The following is a 13,706-nucleotide window of genomic DNA, read 5'->3' as shown; positions in this document are numbered from 1 at the left end:
CTCCGTAAATATTAACATGTAGAATACTGTATCTCAGCATGCGTAAGAGGGAATTAAACAAATTGCCCTACTTAAATGACCAAATATTTATGGTGGAGCTCCAATGAGTCGATATTGATTTTGGGCTCTGATATCACCGCTAGCGGTTCTGGGGCCCCGCTAAATGTGGAGTATGAAATAAATTTTACATAGCAAAAATGTATCATTCTTTTTTTTTTTTACATCTGTTATTAGACAGTGGCAACGATGATGATTATGAACATGGTATTTTGCCTGCAATGCAGTGAAGAAAATGATATGACAACAATAACGTCTAATGTAACTGGCCCCTCTAACAGTACAACTGGCCCCAGCTTGGCCCCCCCAGTTGAAATGGTCTAGAACCGCCATTGGATATCACACGCTGCAAGATTCTTCACTTGGTGTTGAGGTTGTCGATACCACGCTGTCTCGAGAAAACTATGAGATTTAATGTAGCTAGAAGGAGCTGTGGCTCAAAGCAGCCTCAAATATTTTCAGTCAGACATTCACGCTTGCCAGAGTTGAAATATCTAGCCAACATTTAGAATTGAATAACATTGCTTGTGAACTTCAGAGATGTTGCGATTTGACAATGTGGCTTTGATTAAAGGCAAGTACAAACATATTAACAGTAATCATCGCTTCTTCTCTAGAGTCTACACGTTGTTGGTGATGCGAAATAAAGTCATCTCACTGGATTCTTCTCTGGCGAGCTCTCATTGGCTATTGCTCATCTCACACAACAAAAGCTTTGTAGATTTTGTGCTAATAAAATAAAACGGGCTATATCACAACCGGCCGTGATTGGGAGTCCCATAGGGCGGCGTACAATTGGCCCAGCGTCGTCCGGGTTTGGCCAGTGTAGGCCGTCATTGTAAATAAGAATTTGTTCTTAACTGGCTTGCATCGATTCCTGTTGTTCATTAACGATTAGTTTGGTCGTCTGGTCTTTACCAACGGAAGATGGGGAACACATGTATTAGGGAAAGGGGGATACCTAGTCAGTTGTACAACTGAATGCATTTCACTGAAATGTGTCTTCCGCATTTAACCCAACCCCTCTGAATCAGAGAGGTGCGGCGGGCTGCCTTAATGAACATCCACGTCATCGGCGCCCGGGGAACGGTGCTCAGGTGTTGCTTTATTATTCAGGAACGTGTCAAGACCTGACCCTCAGAACCTACCTTCCCTGTTGACTCATCTGTAGGAAAGATTTGTTTGTCATTTGGTCCATTCAACAACAGCGATTTTAACCTTGTTTCAGCAGGATGTTGTATCTATACCTTATGTCATGCCTTATTGGAACGCTTTTATTGATAATATCTGTCGGGAAAAGGTTTGGATGTTGCCACACACATACCTACTTAACTAAATTAAGGAAGTTTCCTTTAAAATTAATTCATAAATACATACTATCCTGTTAACCATTATTTGAAGAAGTTTAAGAAAAACTCAGATTGTACCTTTTGTAATGACCACCCAGAAACCGTTGCATTTGGCATTGTATTCATGTAAGGAAACTGTGGCAAGACATCAGTATATTTATAATTGAACACATTTATGAAGATTTTACACTATTGTTGAGAGATGTACTGCTTGGATTCTTTACCTACGATAGAAATAAGTTGAAACAATTTTATGTAATTCATTTCATTATTCTTTTGGCCAAATTTCATATTCACAAATGTAAATTTATAAACACAAATCAAATCAAATGTATTTATATAGCCCTTCGTACATCAGCTGATATCTCAAAGTGCTGTACAGAAACCCAGCCTAAAACCCCAAACAGCAAGCAAAGCATGTGAAAGAAGCACGGTGGCTAGGAAAAACTCCCTAGGAAAAACTCCCTAGAAAGGCCAAAAACCTAGGAAGAAACCTAGAGAGGAACCAGGCTATGAGGGGTGGCCAGTCCTCTTCTGGCTGTGCAGGGTGGATATTATAACAGAACATGGTCAAGATGTTAAAATGTTCATAAATGACCAGCATGGTCAAATAATAATAATCATTGTAGTTGTCGAGGGTGCAACAAGCACGTCCGGTGAACAGGTCAGGGTTCCATAGCCGCAGGCAGAACAGTTGAAACTGGAGCAGCAGCACGGCCAGGTGGACTGGGGACAGCAAGGAGTCATCATACCAGGTAGTCCTGAGGCATGGTCCTAGGGCTCAGGTCCTCCGAGAGAAAGACAGAAAGAGAGAATTAGAGAGAGCATATTTAAATTCACACAGGACACCGGATAAGACAAGAGAAATACTCCAGATGTAACAGACTGACCCTAGCTCCCCGACACATAAACTACTGCAGCATAAATACTGGAGGCTGAGACAGGAGGGATCAGAAGACACTGTGGCCCCATCCGATGATACCCCCGGACAGGGCCAAACAGGCAGGATATAACCCCACCCACTTTGCCAAAGCACAGCCCCCACACCACTAGAGGGATGTCTCCAACCACCAACTTACCGTCCTAAGACAAGGCCGAGTATAGCCCACAACGATCTCCGCCATGGCACAACCCAAGGGGGGGCGCCAACCCAGACAGGAAGACCACGTCAGTGACTCAACCCACTCAAGTGACGCACCCCTCCCATGGACGGCATGGAAGAACACCAGTAAGCCAGTGACTCAGCCCCTGTAAAAGGGTTAGAGGCAGAGAATCCCAGTGGAAAGAGGGGAACCGGCAAGGCAGAGACAGCAAGGGCGGTTCGTTGCTCCAGCCTTTCCGTTCACCTTCACACTCCTGGGCCAGACTATACTTAATCATAGGACCTACTGAAGAGATAAGTCTTCAGTAAAGACTTAAAGGTTGAGACTGAGTCTGCGTCTCTCACATTGGTAGGCAGACCATTCCATAAAAATGGAGCTCTATAGGAGAAAGCCCTACCTCCAGCCGTTTGCTTAGAAATTCTAGGGACAATTAGGAGGCCTGCGTCTTGTGACCGTAGCGTACGTGTAGGTATGTACGGCAGGACCAAATCGGAAAGATAGGTAGGAGCAAGCCCATGTAATGCTTTGTAGGTTAGCAGTAAAACCTTGAAATCAGCCCTTGCCTTAACAGGAAGCCAGTGTAGGGAGGCTAGCACTGGAGTAATATGATCACATTTTTTGGTTCTAGTCAGGATTCTAGCAGCCGTATTTAGCACTAACTGAAGTTTATTTAGTGCTTTATCCGGGTAGCCGGAAAGTAGAGCATTGCAGTAGTCCAGCCTAGAAGTAACAAAAGCATGGATTAATTTTTCTGCGTCATTTTTGGACAGAAAATTTCTGATTTTTGCAATGTTACGTAGATGGAAAAAAGCTGTCCTTGAAACAGTCTTGATATGTTCTTCAAAAGAGAGATCAGGGTCCAGAGTAACGCCAAGGTCCTTCACAGTTTTATTTGAGACGACTGTACAACCATCCAGATTAATTGTCAGATTCAACAGAAGATCTCTTTGTTTCTTGGGACCTAGAACAAGCATCTCTGTTTTGTCCGAGTTTAAAAGTAGAAAGTTTGCAGCCATCCACTTCTTTATGTCTGAAACACAGGCTTCTAGCGAGGGCAATTTTGGGGCTTCACCATGTTTCATTGAAATGTACAGCTGTGTGTCGTCCGCATAGCAACACATTTTCTTACCTTACAAAAGAAATTGAACTATATTTTAAGACAATTAAATACTCTATTAACAAAAAATCTGTTAGAATTATAAATGTATGTCTGTCCCTTAAGGTCCTGTAATGTGATATTGTACCCCCTAGCCCAATTGTCCTTTGTATATTATTTATATATATACTCGTGTTCCCCCATGTACTTTCTGTATTGATTTGTTGTTAATTAAACTAAATTATAATAATAATATATATACAAAAAATAACTGCCTTGCGCAGAACGACAGATTTTTACCTTGTCAGCTCGGGGATTCCATCTAGCAACATTTCGGTTACTGGCCCAACGCTCCTACCCGTCAGGCTACTTACATTCCAGTTGCTTGGTTTTCAATTAACAATTATTTCATACAGAGAATACATACTTTGACAACATAATATATTAATACAAATTCAAGAATGTATAGCAATCTGATATAACGTATGAAGTGAACAAACTACACCCCTTTTGTCCTGTGAAATGGTTTGTTCCAAAAATGGTAGAAGCAGCGTGTGAGGAAGGAGTCGGCGTGGATAAACAACATTGACAATTCTATTTAAATCCCCGTAAATTACAATTTTAGCGCGAGATAAACTGTAACAAACGTTTTTGTAATTTTTTTTTAAAAAGTGTGTTCACAGCGGTCCAATTGAACTATGGTAAGCACACTTTCAGCTGCCAACGTTGCTTTGCTAGCTTAGCATGCTATATATATGTCGACGAATAGGTAGCTGACTTACTAACGTTACATACATAATGCCAACTGTTGTGATTGTCAATGACTATTAAACCAAATGTGTTAGTTAGCTAATATCTGTTCTTTCAAATGTGGGTGTGATTGATAGCTTTAGCAATAGCCAACCAACTAGTTTGTGTGTTGGTGTTTGTCGTTAGCTAACTAGCTAGTCCAACAACAATTTACATTTCAAAACAGTTCTTTGTGTACTGCCTAACCCTCATGTACAACGGGCTTGTGATGAACAGTGACCACTCAACACAGGTCACTGGCATATTGCTGCATCTGAGCCTGATACAGTTGACCCTAAGACTGTGTAACAAGTTACATTATCTACATGCCTTTCTTTTCTAGCCTAATAAAAGGAAGAAGGCATTTATTGACAAGAAAAAAGCGGTGACCTTCCACCTGGTCCACAGAAGTCAGAGGGACCCCCTCGCTGCTGACGAGAAAGCACCGCAGCATGTCCTCCTACCCGCACAAAAGGTAACGTGTTAGTACAGTGGTTCCCAACCTTTTCCGGTTACTGAGTATGGTTACATGCACAAAATTATGAGATTGTGTATAGTAAGATAAATATACATTTGATTAAAACATATACATGTTTTGCAAGAAGAACAATTCCCCTAATAATCCCGTTTACATGGACACGTCTGGAAAGGCTACCTGTTGGCGCTCTGATAAATGCCGAAAATCGCGATTCAAAATAAACGTTCTACCACAGTGAACATGTTATTTTCGAGAAGCATATTTAATTCTGAGTTTGGACATGTACAGTTTGTATGTGAAAACTACTTCTAAGACGCATACGTTCAGTTGTACCTAACTCACTTCATTCGTGCTAAAGGAGGCTCGCTCCGCTGGTGCTTGCACATGCGCAGATCAAATACACCGCTGGAACGCCGATTAAGGTGTTTTACATGTCCAACTAATTTGAAAGATTACTCAGAAAAGCATGTGTTTTAATCGGCGTATGTTTACATCGATTATGACCTTATGTCGATTAAGATAAACAGAGTAAGGTGTTTACATGAGTATTGCATAGAAAATGTACTCACTGTACCCAGGGGCGAAAATCTGATATCAACTTTGGAGGGGACAATTACATGACATTTTCTCAAGAGCAATTCCTGAGGGGGACACCAAAAGTAGTGCTGTAACACATAGCCTACATTGTAATATGGTAAATGTATATTGAGGAACCAAAGAAATAAGGTGTTTGCCGTACTCTAACTACCGGTACCCAAAACTACACAACTAATCACAACAGCAATACCATTGCCTTTAACAAATCTTAGTTCAGTCACCAGTTTAAGTTGAGAGTGGGGGTATCCATGGCATTTTCCAATTATGTTCCTATTTTACAAGTAAAAAAATTGAGAACCTTTCATAATGTTGCCAAACAAAGACTCAACAAACTTACCTGAGACTCCCTGTCTCTGCCAGTCTGTCCCTGCATATCTGTCCCCAACTCTGCTGTCTGTGTGCCATCTGTTGCCTGCTCTGCCTAATGACATCATTGTGAAGCATTTCCATTAGAATTTCATTTCTTTCTTATGAACATTTTATCAACTAGTCTTTGAGATATTAGGCTACTAGGGTTCTTACTTTGCGTTTTGGTGTATTGAAAAATACTCTGATGTCCGTCTTTTATTTTTCTGCCATTTTTCTACCTGGCTGGCTGGCTAGCTACACACACAGTGTGTAGGTTATTTACAGTAGGAGATGGGCTTCTATCATCTTCAATCATTCTATTTGGGCTTCGATCTAAAAGGTAGCTAGCAAATGTGAAACGGATTAAAATGACAAGAGTTGACAGCTGTATGAGTTCACCATTTACACAACATATGCTGCAACCTTTTGTAATTTTAATAGTTTGTTTCATATTGGCTGGCTTCCAACAATAGCTGAATTTGCAAAGCTAGCGAGCACCAATTCAGTTTCAGTGATGTTTGCTATAATCTTTGCTACCCGGGTTAAATAAAGGTGAAATAAAATAAATAAATAAATAAAAGTTCCCGTGCGACGATTTAGCTTTTGCAACGAGACCATTAAATATATTTAAGACAATGGTAGAAGAGAGTGTAGTTCAGTTTGGATTTCAGTTTATCGCTAACCTTATCACAGGGACTTTGAAGCACTAACTTACATCATCTGCATGCTGATCTTGGAATAAATTGACGATAGCAAAGATTCCATCTTTGACGACGCCACATAAATGGAATAGGTACTAGCTAGCTTAATAGTTAATATTTGCGCGCTAGCTCTGCATATTCAGCTAGTGTGTGTGCGCGATTGACTGAATTAACCTCACGTCAGTTACGTGCATTGAGTGCCTATCAGACAGTAGATACGACGTCTCTGTTACCTAGCAAGCTAAGGAACTGGCAGTGGATCCAACCATTGTGAGGCAAAGGGTGGGGGGGTCGCAATCTTTTGAAACTTAAAAACGCGCTATTAAGTGTCTATAATCAGCACAATTGCTTTCATTGCGTATTATTAATATTATTTAAATTACATAGTTATGTTTCAGTGATATATTGGGGGGGACAAATCATATTTTTCCCAGGATGGGGGGGTCGTGTCCCCCCCCGGGATTTCCGCCCCTGACTGTACCATCAACTGAATTTTGCTCTGCCCTGAGTACCGCTGGTGCTTCAACATCTGCATTGTTTGCTGTTTGGGATTTTAGGCTGGGTTTCTGTATAGCACTTTGTGACATCTGCTGATGTAGGACGGGCTTTATAAATACATTTGATTGAGAGTCTTATCAAGTACCTCCAGGGGTTCTAGTACCCCTGATTGGGAACCACTGTGTTAGTACATGTACCAGGCTTTACTAAGGTATTTAGTGTTGCAATGGAAGAAATGCTCACAGTTTTCATCAAAAGACAATATTGGTTACAATATTTAGGCTGCTTATCCTAGTAGAAGAGTTAAACTTCAAGTCAAAAACATATTTGTTGAAGATATTAATTGGCCAAGGACAACCAAGATATTTGGTGCATATAATCCTGCTTTATATGCACAATTGTATGTTTTGTGTCAGTCTGTAACCACTTACTCTACTGTCTGTGTTCAGGTGGAGGTGGAGAAGCGGCAAGAGGAGCAGAGGGAGTTTGGGGTGTTTTTCGACGATGACTACAACTATCTGCAGCACCTGAGAGAAACGGTTCGGCCCGTAGAGTGGGCTTCATCTGGCAAATCACAGAGAGGCAAACGTACCCATGACTTCCATGATGGGGATGACAATGAGGAATATGAGGAAGAGGAGGAAAAGGTTACTCCTGTAAGTTTAGCAGGAGGTCCAGTGGTTGTTCCTGAGTGGAACGGTTGTGTAAATGTTTGGGCTATATATTGGACCAAACCGCTTATGGTGTAAATACAAGGTAAAGTAATCTGGTCCTTTGTTAACAATGTAGCTAGCTGGAGTAGTTTTTAAAGGTTGGCATTTGTGAGATCAAATTTCCCCAGTTGTGACATGTCAACATATGACAGTGGCCTTCATGATGGGGTGGCAGGTAGCCTTGTGGTTAGAGCGTTGGGCCAGTAACAAAGTTTGCTGGATCAAATCTGAGAGTTGACAAGGTAAAAATCTGTCGTTCTGCCCCTGAACAAGGCAGTTAACCCACTGTTCCCCGGTAGGCTGTCATTGTAAATAAGAATTTGTTCTTAACTGACTTACCTTAGTTAAATAAAGGTTCAATTAAAAACAAAAATCATATTGTATAGGTTGTGGTAGGAGTGATAGTGGTAGGATAGGGTGTGGGGGCAACATTAGCTATCATGACTACATTTCTGTGAATAACCACTTTGCATTTTATAGCCACAGTGAGTAGGGTAGGCAGTTTTTTTTTAGGTAATTGTGATAAATGAAAGTATTAAACATGCTTTTGTAACTTCAGCAGACCGTCTCCTTCAACTTGCCCTCCTCTGTGTTTGCGTCAGAGTTTGAGGAGGATGTGGGAATGTTGAACAAAGCTGCCCCCATCTCAGGTAAGAGGCCTCTGTCAGTAACAAAACTGAACTCCAGAAAGATGCCATTTTGGGTTCTTTGTTTTATGGCCAGGTTATTATTCTAAATCAGTGAATTTTTCAAGTTTTTAACTCTTGTCCCTCATGTTTTGTCTCAAAGGACCCAGGCTGGACATGGACCCAGACATTGTAGCTGCTCTCGATGAGGACTTTGACTTTGACGACCCAGACAACATGCTGGATGACGATTTCATTTTGAAGGCCAACGATGTCAATGGAGCTGTTGGTGTGGGGTAAGAATATATACTTTATATCAGTTTAATTTGTTTTTACCAGCCCTTAGTCCCATTAATTTGGGCTATACCAATCAAGTTACAATTGTTGAGAGCGAGGATTGCTTTTTGTGGTTTCAGTTTCTTACTGAGAGCTGGTTAACATCTGCTAATTGAAGTCCTGTCACAATAAGGCGGTGCTCTCCCAAGTCTCTTTGTGCTGTTGGAAACCTCTCTCTGTCTCTGTCATTGCAGTGACGATGATGAAGAGTGGGAAGATACAGAGGAAGGGGAGAGCGACTCTGAGGGGGACGTTGACTCTGAGGGCGCTGTCTCTGGTGATGAGGACGGCGAGGGGCACCCCAGGGAGTTCATGTTCATGGACGAGGAGACGAAAACTCGCTTCACAGAATACTCCATGACCTCGTCAGTCATGAGGAGGAACGAACAGCTCACGCTGCTGGACGACCGCTTTGAGAAGGTCAGTGAACCCTGGACATCCTTTTGGGGTTTGGACCTGGGTTGCATTTTGTGACCTTTGGTAAAAGATAAACTGTGAGTGACTGGCTGATCTAACAGCATAAACACTCTGGTAGGGCTGTGGCGATCACAATTTAGTCAGCTGTTGATTGTCAAGCAAATAACTGTTGGTCTCACGGTAATTGACATAAACACATTTAGCCTCTCCTTGTCTAATACACGTTGGGTTTTATGTTTTGATTTTTAATACATTGTACGGCTGCATGATGAGACTCGAAGGATGATTTTAAATAAGTTGCTTGAAAATGCATGAGCTCTGCTTTGTTTTTTTCCACAACCTGTACACAAGCACTTGATAATGCCTTGAATTTCACGGCGGCATCCCCTTTGTGGCCGTAATGCACCCTAAAAAAAATCCATGCCTTTTGCGGGCCCAGAGTGCTGCGTTGTGCCCTTCTCCCTGAGTGCGCTGTACAATCCGAAGCGTCTAACTCACACGGCTCTCCGTCACATGACCGGGTCTTGTTCACAGGCTACAAGTTAAGACAGACGCAACTGCGGGCGTACTTATCCAATTCCGAGGTGCATATTGAAGATCTTGGAAGAGCTGTCCACATTTACTTTTTGTCAGCCAACAAGATTAGTAGGCCTAAAGAACAGCAAAAGCACTGGCCTATGTCAATCTACTATCTCCCATAGTACGAAAGTCTTATCTATTCTGTGCGTGAAATAAATATTCCAAACATAGTCTGGGACAGTTGTGGGATGCAATGGATCCCAAATTAATACAACCACTAGCATCAACAAAAACTGTTTTATGCAATGTGGCTGAAGCAACAGATCAGAACGTTTAGCTAAAAATGTTGATTAAACTATTCAGCTATTTCTTCACATTATAAGCGCAAATGTTCCATTAGCGGAAAACACCTTTTATCAAAAGTGACCGCAAATGTGATTATGTACCGTAAATTCCGGACTATAAGCCGCAACTTTTTTCCCACGCTTTGAACTTCGCGGCTTAAACAATGACGCGGCTAATATATGGATTTTTCCCGCTTTCAAATTTGTGGGTCCTGGCAGCGTGGAGCATTGTCAAAAAATCCACTATCATCAACGGGTTTCGAAAGGCTGGACTGCTGCGTGTTGAAGAGGGCTCAGCGGGGGATTTGCCTCCGGATGAAAGTGACGAGAGCGACAATGAAAACGATCCAATATCGGATGAAGCAATTCTGAGGCTATTCAACTCCGACACCGAAGGAGATGACTTCAGTGGTTTCAGTGCACAGGAGGAGGAAGATAGTGACCAATGACTTTCTTGGTAGGCTACTGTTTACTGCTAATTTTTTATTTTTGGTTACAAGCCGTGTTTCGTTAAAGCCTATTTATTTTTGTTACAAGCCGTGTTTCGTTAAAGCCTGTGTAAAGTTCATTTGTTTCAATGTACCGGTAGGCACCTGCGGCTTATAGACATGTGCGGCTTATTTATGTTAAAAAAATAAAAATAAATGTTTTTAATTCAGTGGGTGCGGCTTATATTCAGGTGCGCTTAATAGTCCGGAAATTACGGTATGTAATGCTTTTATTGTTAAGGTGCATTCTTATGGCGTAAATTATCTTCCCCAAACGTGAAACTCACGCGCTGCTTATATATGCCAGTTAGGCTCTACACCCCTTGTAAAGCAGATTAATGTGCTTAATTTTAAGTAGTTATTTGGCCACTTTAGTTGCGATACAAACCTTATTACAACATATAGGCCAATGGGCTAGGCTACATGAGGTGTGCAACTAAGTCACACAAAAAAGATTCAAAAGTGATAGGCTAATATTGTCACCCATCAGACTATTCTTGATTTAATCTTGTCTTTACATATACAAAATAACACGTTAATTTTTATTTTATTTAGATTTGACCATTATCATGTGTCAACACGGGCAGCGGGAAAAATACATGTCATCTATGCACTTAAATAACGAATGGGGGACGCTTTTCCCCGTGGTTTATTTTCATGCCAGCCAGGTAGGCTATACTCCTGTTGTAAAGAGAAGCAATGTGCTTAATATTAGGAAAGTTGAGAAATAAATATCGTAGGCATAGCCTATAGAAAGCTGATGGGATCCTATTTTTATTAGTGCTATCACGCTGTTTTCTCCCCCAATTGCATAGCCTATAGAAATGTGCTGCAACATGAGCTCATGGTCTCTCATGAAGTGTTTGATTACATTTTTGAATATATTTGCATTGATGTCAGAGTGATTAGAGGGAAAATCGAGTGCTGAGTACCAGACAGTTTGGTAGGCTACTAATGACCAGCAGCCGCTTGGAGAAGCCTAATTACCGTGACTAAACAGTCATGTGGAATTTGACTGCCTTCATGACTCGTGACCACCGGTGTGGCGGTAATATAGTCACCAGCAGCAGCCCTACACGCAGGTGCTGATTTCAACTAATGATGTTCATTTAATTCAAACAATTATTTCAATTAATATCATTGTATCGTTTTCAAAACTTGTTTCTTTCTGTCTCCCATAGTTTTTCGAGCAGTTTGACGAGGATGAGATTGGGGCCCTGGACAACGCTGAGCTGGAAGGGCATATCGAGCCAGACAGTGCACGCCTGGAGGAGGTCATCAAAGACTACTTCAAACAGAAGGAGTTAGAGTGAGTGTGAGTGTGAGTGTGTGTGTGTGTGTAAGTAACTCTATAGCCATAACAATACTCGTAGATAAAGACAGAAGTGGAAGTCCTCATTGGACACAATGGATTACCATAAGTCTTTGTGTATGTGTGCTTAACAATAGATAATGACAGTAATTGAATCAACTGCATTCTTTCAGCTACCAGAGGCCTGATGCCCTGGGTCCTAAAGAGCTGCCAGTGGTGAGGGAGGAGGAGGAAGATGAGGATAAAGAGGAACAGGAGATGGAGACCATTGTCCTGATGGCACCAGCAGAGAAGTGGGACTGTGAAACCATTATCAGTAAGTGAGTCTACTAACCGTGTTGCTATTACCTCTGTCTGTTCAGTAACTAACACTTTAAGATTGCCATTGTAGTACATGCCTGATGACATAATTCTATTCTGATGACATACGAATTGGCTAGATGTTTATTACCATAATAAAATCATTTATTTTTTTATGAATATTTAAATCCTTTCTGTTTTTCTTTACTATCCAAGGTACCTATTCAAATTTTTATAACCATCCAAAAATCATCAAAGATCCACCAAAGGTAAGAAATGTTTTCCTCTGTCGGGTGTTTGAGCAACGATAATGGAAAGAAATACATTGTCACGTATTAAGTTGCATGTCTAACGTTCAACATTTTGAGAGGCTTTTAGCTCGTCTTCCTACCCAACATTAGCTACTAAGTTGTGAATTCAAGGCATCAGCTCAGGGCCATTGTTGCTGTTGATATGAGATGCTACACAGTACTTACCGATAGTGGTGTATTTCTATGTTCTCTAATCAGGCCAAGCCCATCCGAGTATCCACCAGGACAGGCATTCCTCTGGACGTCCTTCCCGGGAGGGGCCTGACAGCCAAGCAGGCTGAGCGCATGGAGCGTATCAACGACTCAGACCTGCCCCGCGTCGCCACACAGCCCAGACCTCGCGAGGAGAGCAAGGAGGAGCGGAAAGCCAGGAAACAGGCCATCAAAGAGGAGCGCAAGGTAGGTTACTATACTCACGACTAATAGTTCTGCCTGGCCCTCCCTACTGGGTGTTCATGTGGAGAATTCATTTATTATTGGCTTGGTAACTAAATTGTTGAAAAAGCTCCTGGAACAATGGTCAGAGGTTGGAATACTGTGCTTCATTTAATTATCACTAATATATATATCACATTCTATAAAAATTAATTTATTTATCACATTCTATAAAAATAAAACAATGTGTAAGTGTCATCTATGAATACAGTTCAAGTATTTAGATATCTTGTAGAAAGCTTTTTGTCCTTCACCATTGACACCATATTGCTTGAATGTTTCTACAGGAGCGAAGAACAGAAAAGAAGGCCAACAAAGAGGCGTTCAAACAGGAAAAGGTCTATCAAGAAAAACAAATGTTGAACCTGCGTTCCAACGTCCAGGGTCTAAAGCTGTCTTAGCTGCCCAAATGGAAGATGAATTGGGACTGACTTTGTACTCATCCTCTTAACTGGATTACTGATGGACAACAACCCTGCAACTGCCATTTTGCAGAGGACCCCAACACAAGAGGACTATGGGCCGTGTGACATTTTTTTGTGAAGTGTTCAGAGATTGATGTAGCCTGGTCCCAGATCTGTTTGTGCTCTCCCCAACTCCTATGGTTGTGAGAGTCTGCAAGACTGCACAAACAGATCTAGGACCAGGGCAATTCAGATGTTTTTTTTTTTTTTATATAGATCAACTGTTCTGAAGGTAGCATGTCAATCATCAGAGTGCAGTTCGCAAACCATTCTACCTTATACAATAAAGCTAAAGATTCTTCCTGGGGGGGTTTTATTGAGAAGAATTTCAGAAAATCAAAGTCTTTGGATATCTTTAGTAAATACTGAGTCTGTTTGATTTGGAGTAGTGTGTCATTCAATTATATTTCAATGCCCAACAACCC

General features: G+C 41.4%; 1 protein-coding gene across 2 annotated transcripts; it reads left to right on the top strand.

Annotated features, from left to right (window-relative positions):
• The first annotated feature begins 3,968 nt into the window (after positions 1 to 3,968).
• Positions 3,969 to 13,617, top strand: ltv1l (LTV1-like). Of its 2 annotated transcripts, none has more exons than XM_045690409.2 (11): positions 3,969 to 4,306; positions 4,738 to 4,869; positions 7,466 to 7,672; positions 8,292 to 8,379; positions 8,519 to 8,651; positions 8,886 to 9,111; positions 11,641 to 11,768; positions 11,945 to 12,087; positions 12,288 to 12,340; positions 12,581 to 12,781; positions 13,105 to 13,582. In XM_045690409.2, the coding sequence occupies exons 1-11, from the start codon at positions 4,304 to 4,306 to the stop codon at positions 13,216 to 13,218; spliced, it is 1,428 nt and encodes a 475-aa protein (XP_045546365.1). In that variant the 5' UTR covers positions 3,969 to 4,303; the 3' UTR covers positions 13,219 to 13,582.
• Positions 13,618 to 13,706: the final 89 nt, after the last annotated feature.

This window comes from Salmo salar, chromosome 12 (assembly GCF_965601325.2).
Source record: "Salmo salar chromosome 12, fSalSal1, whole genome shotgun sequence".
Lineage (NCBI taxonomy): Eukaryota > Metazoa > Chordata > Actinopteri > Salmoniformes > Salmonidae > Salmo > Salmo salar.
The sequence above is the reverse complement of the archived record's forward strand: the minus strand, read 5'-3'. Positions and strand labels throughout refer to the sequence as shown.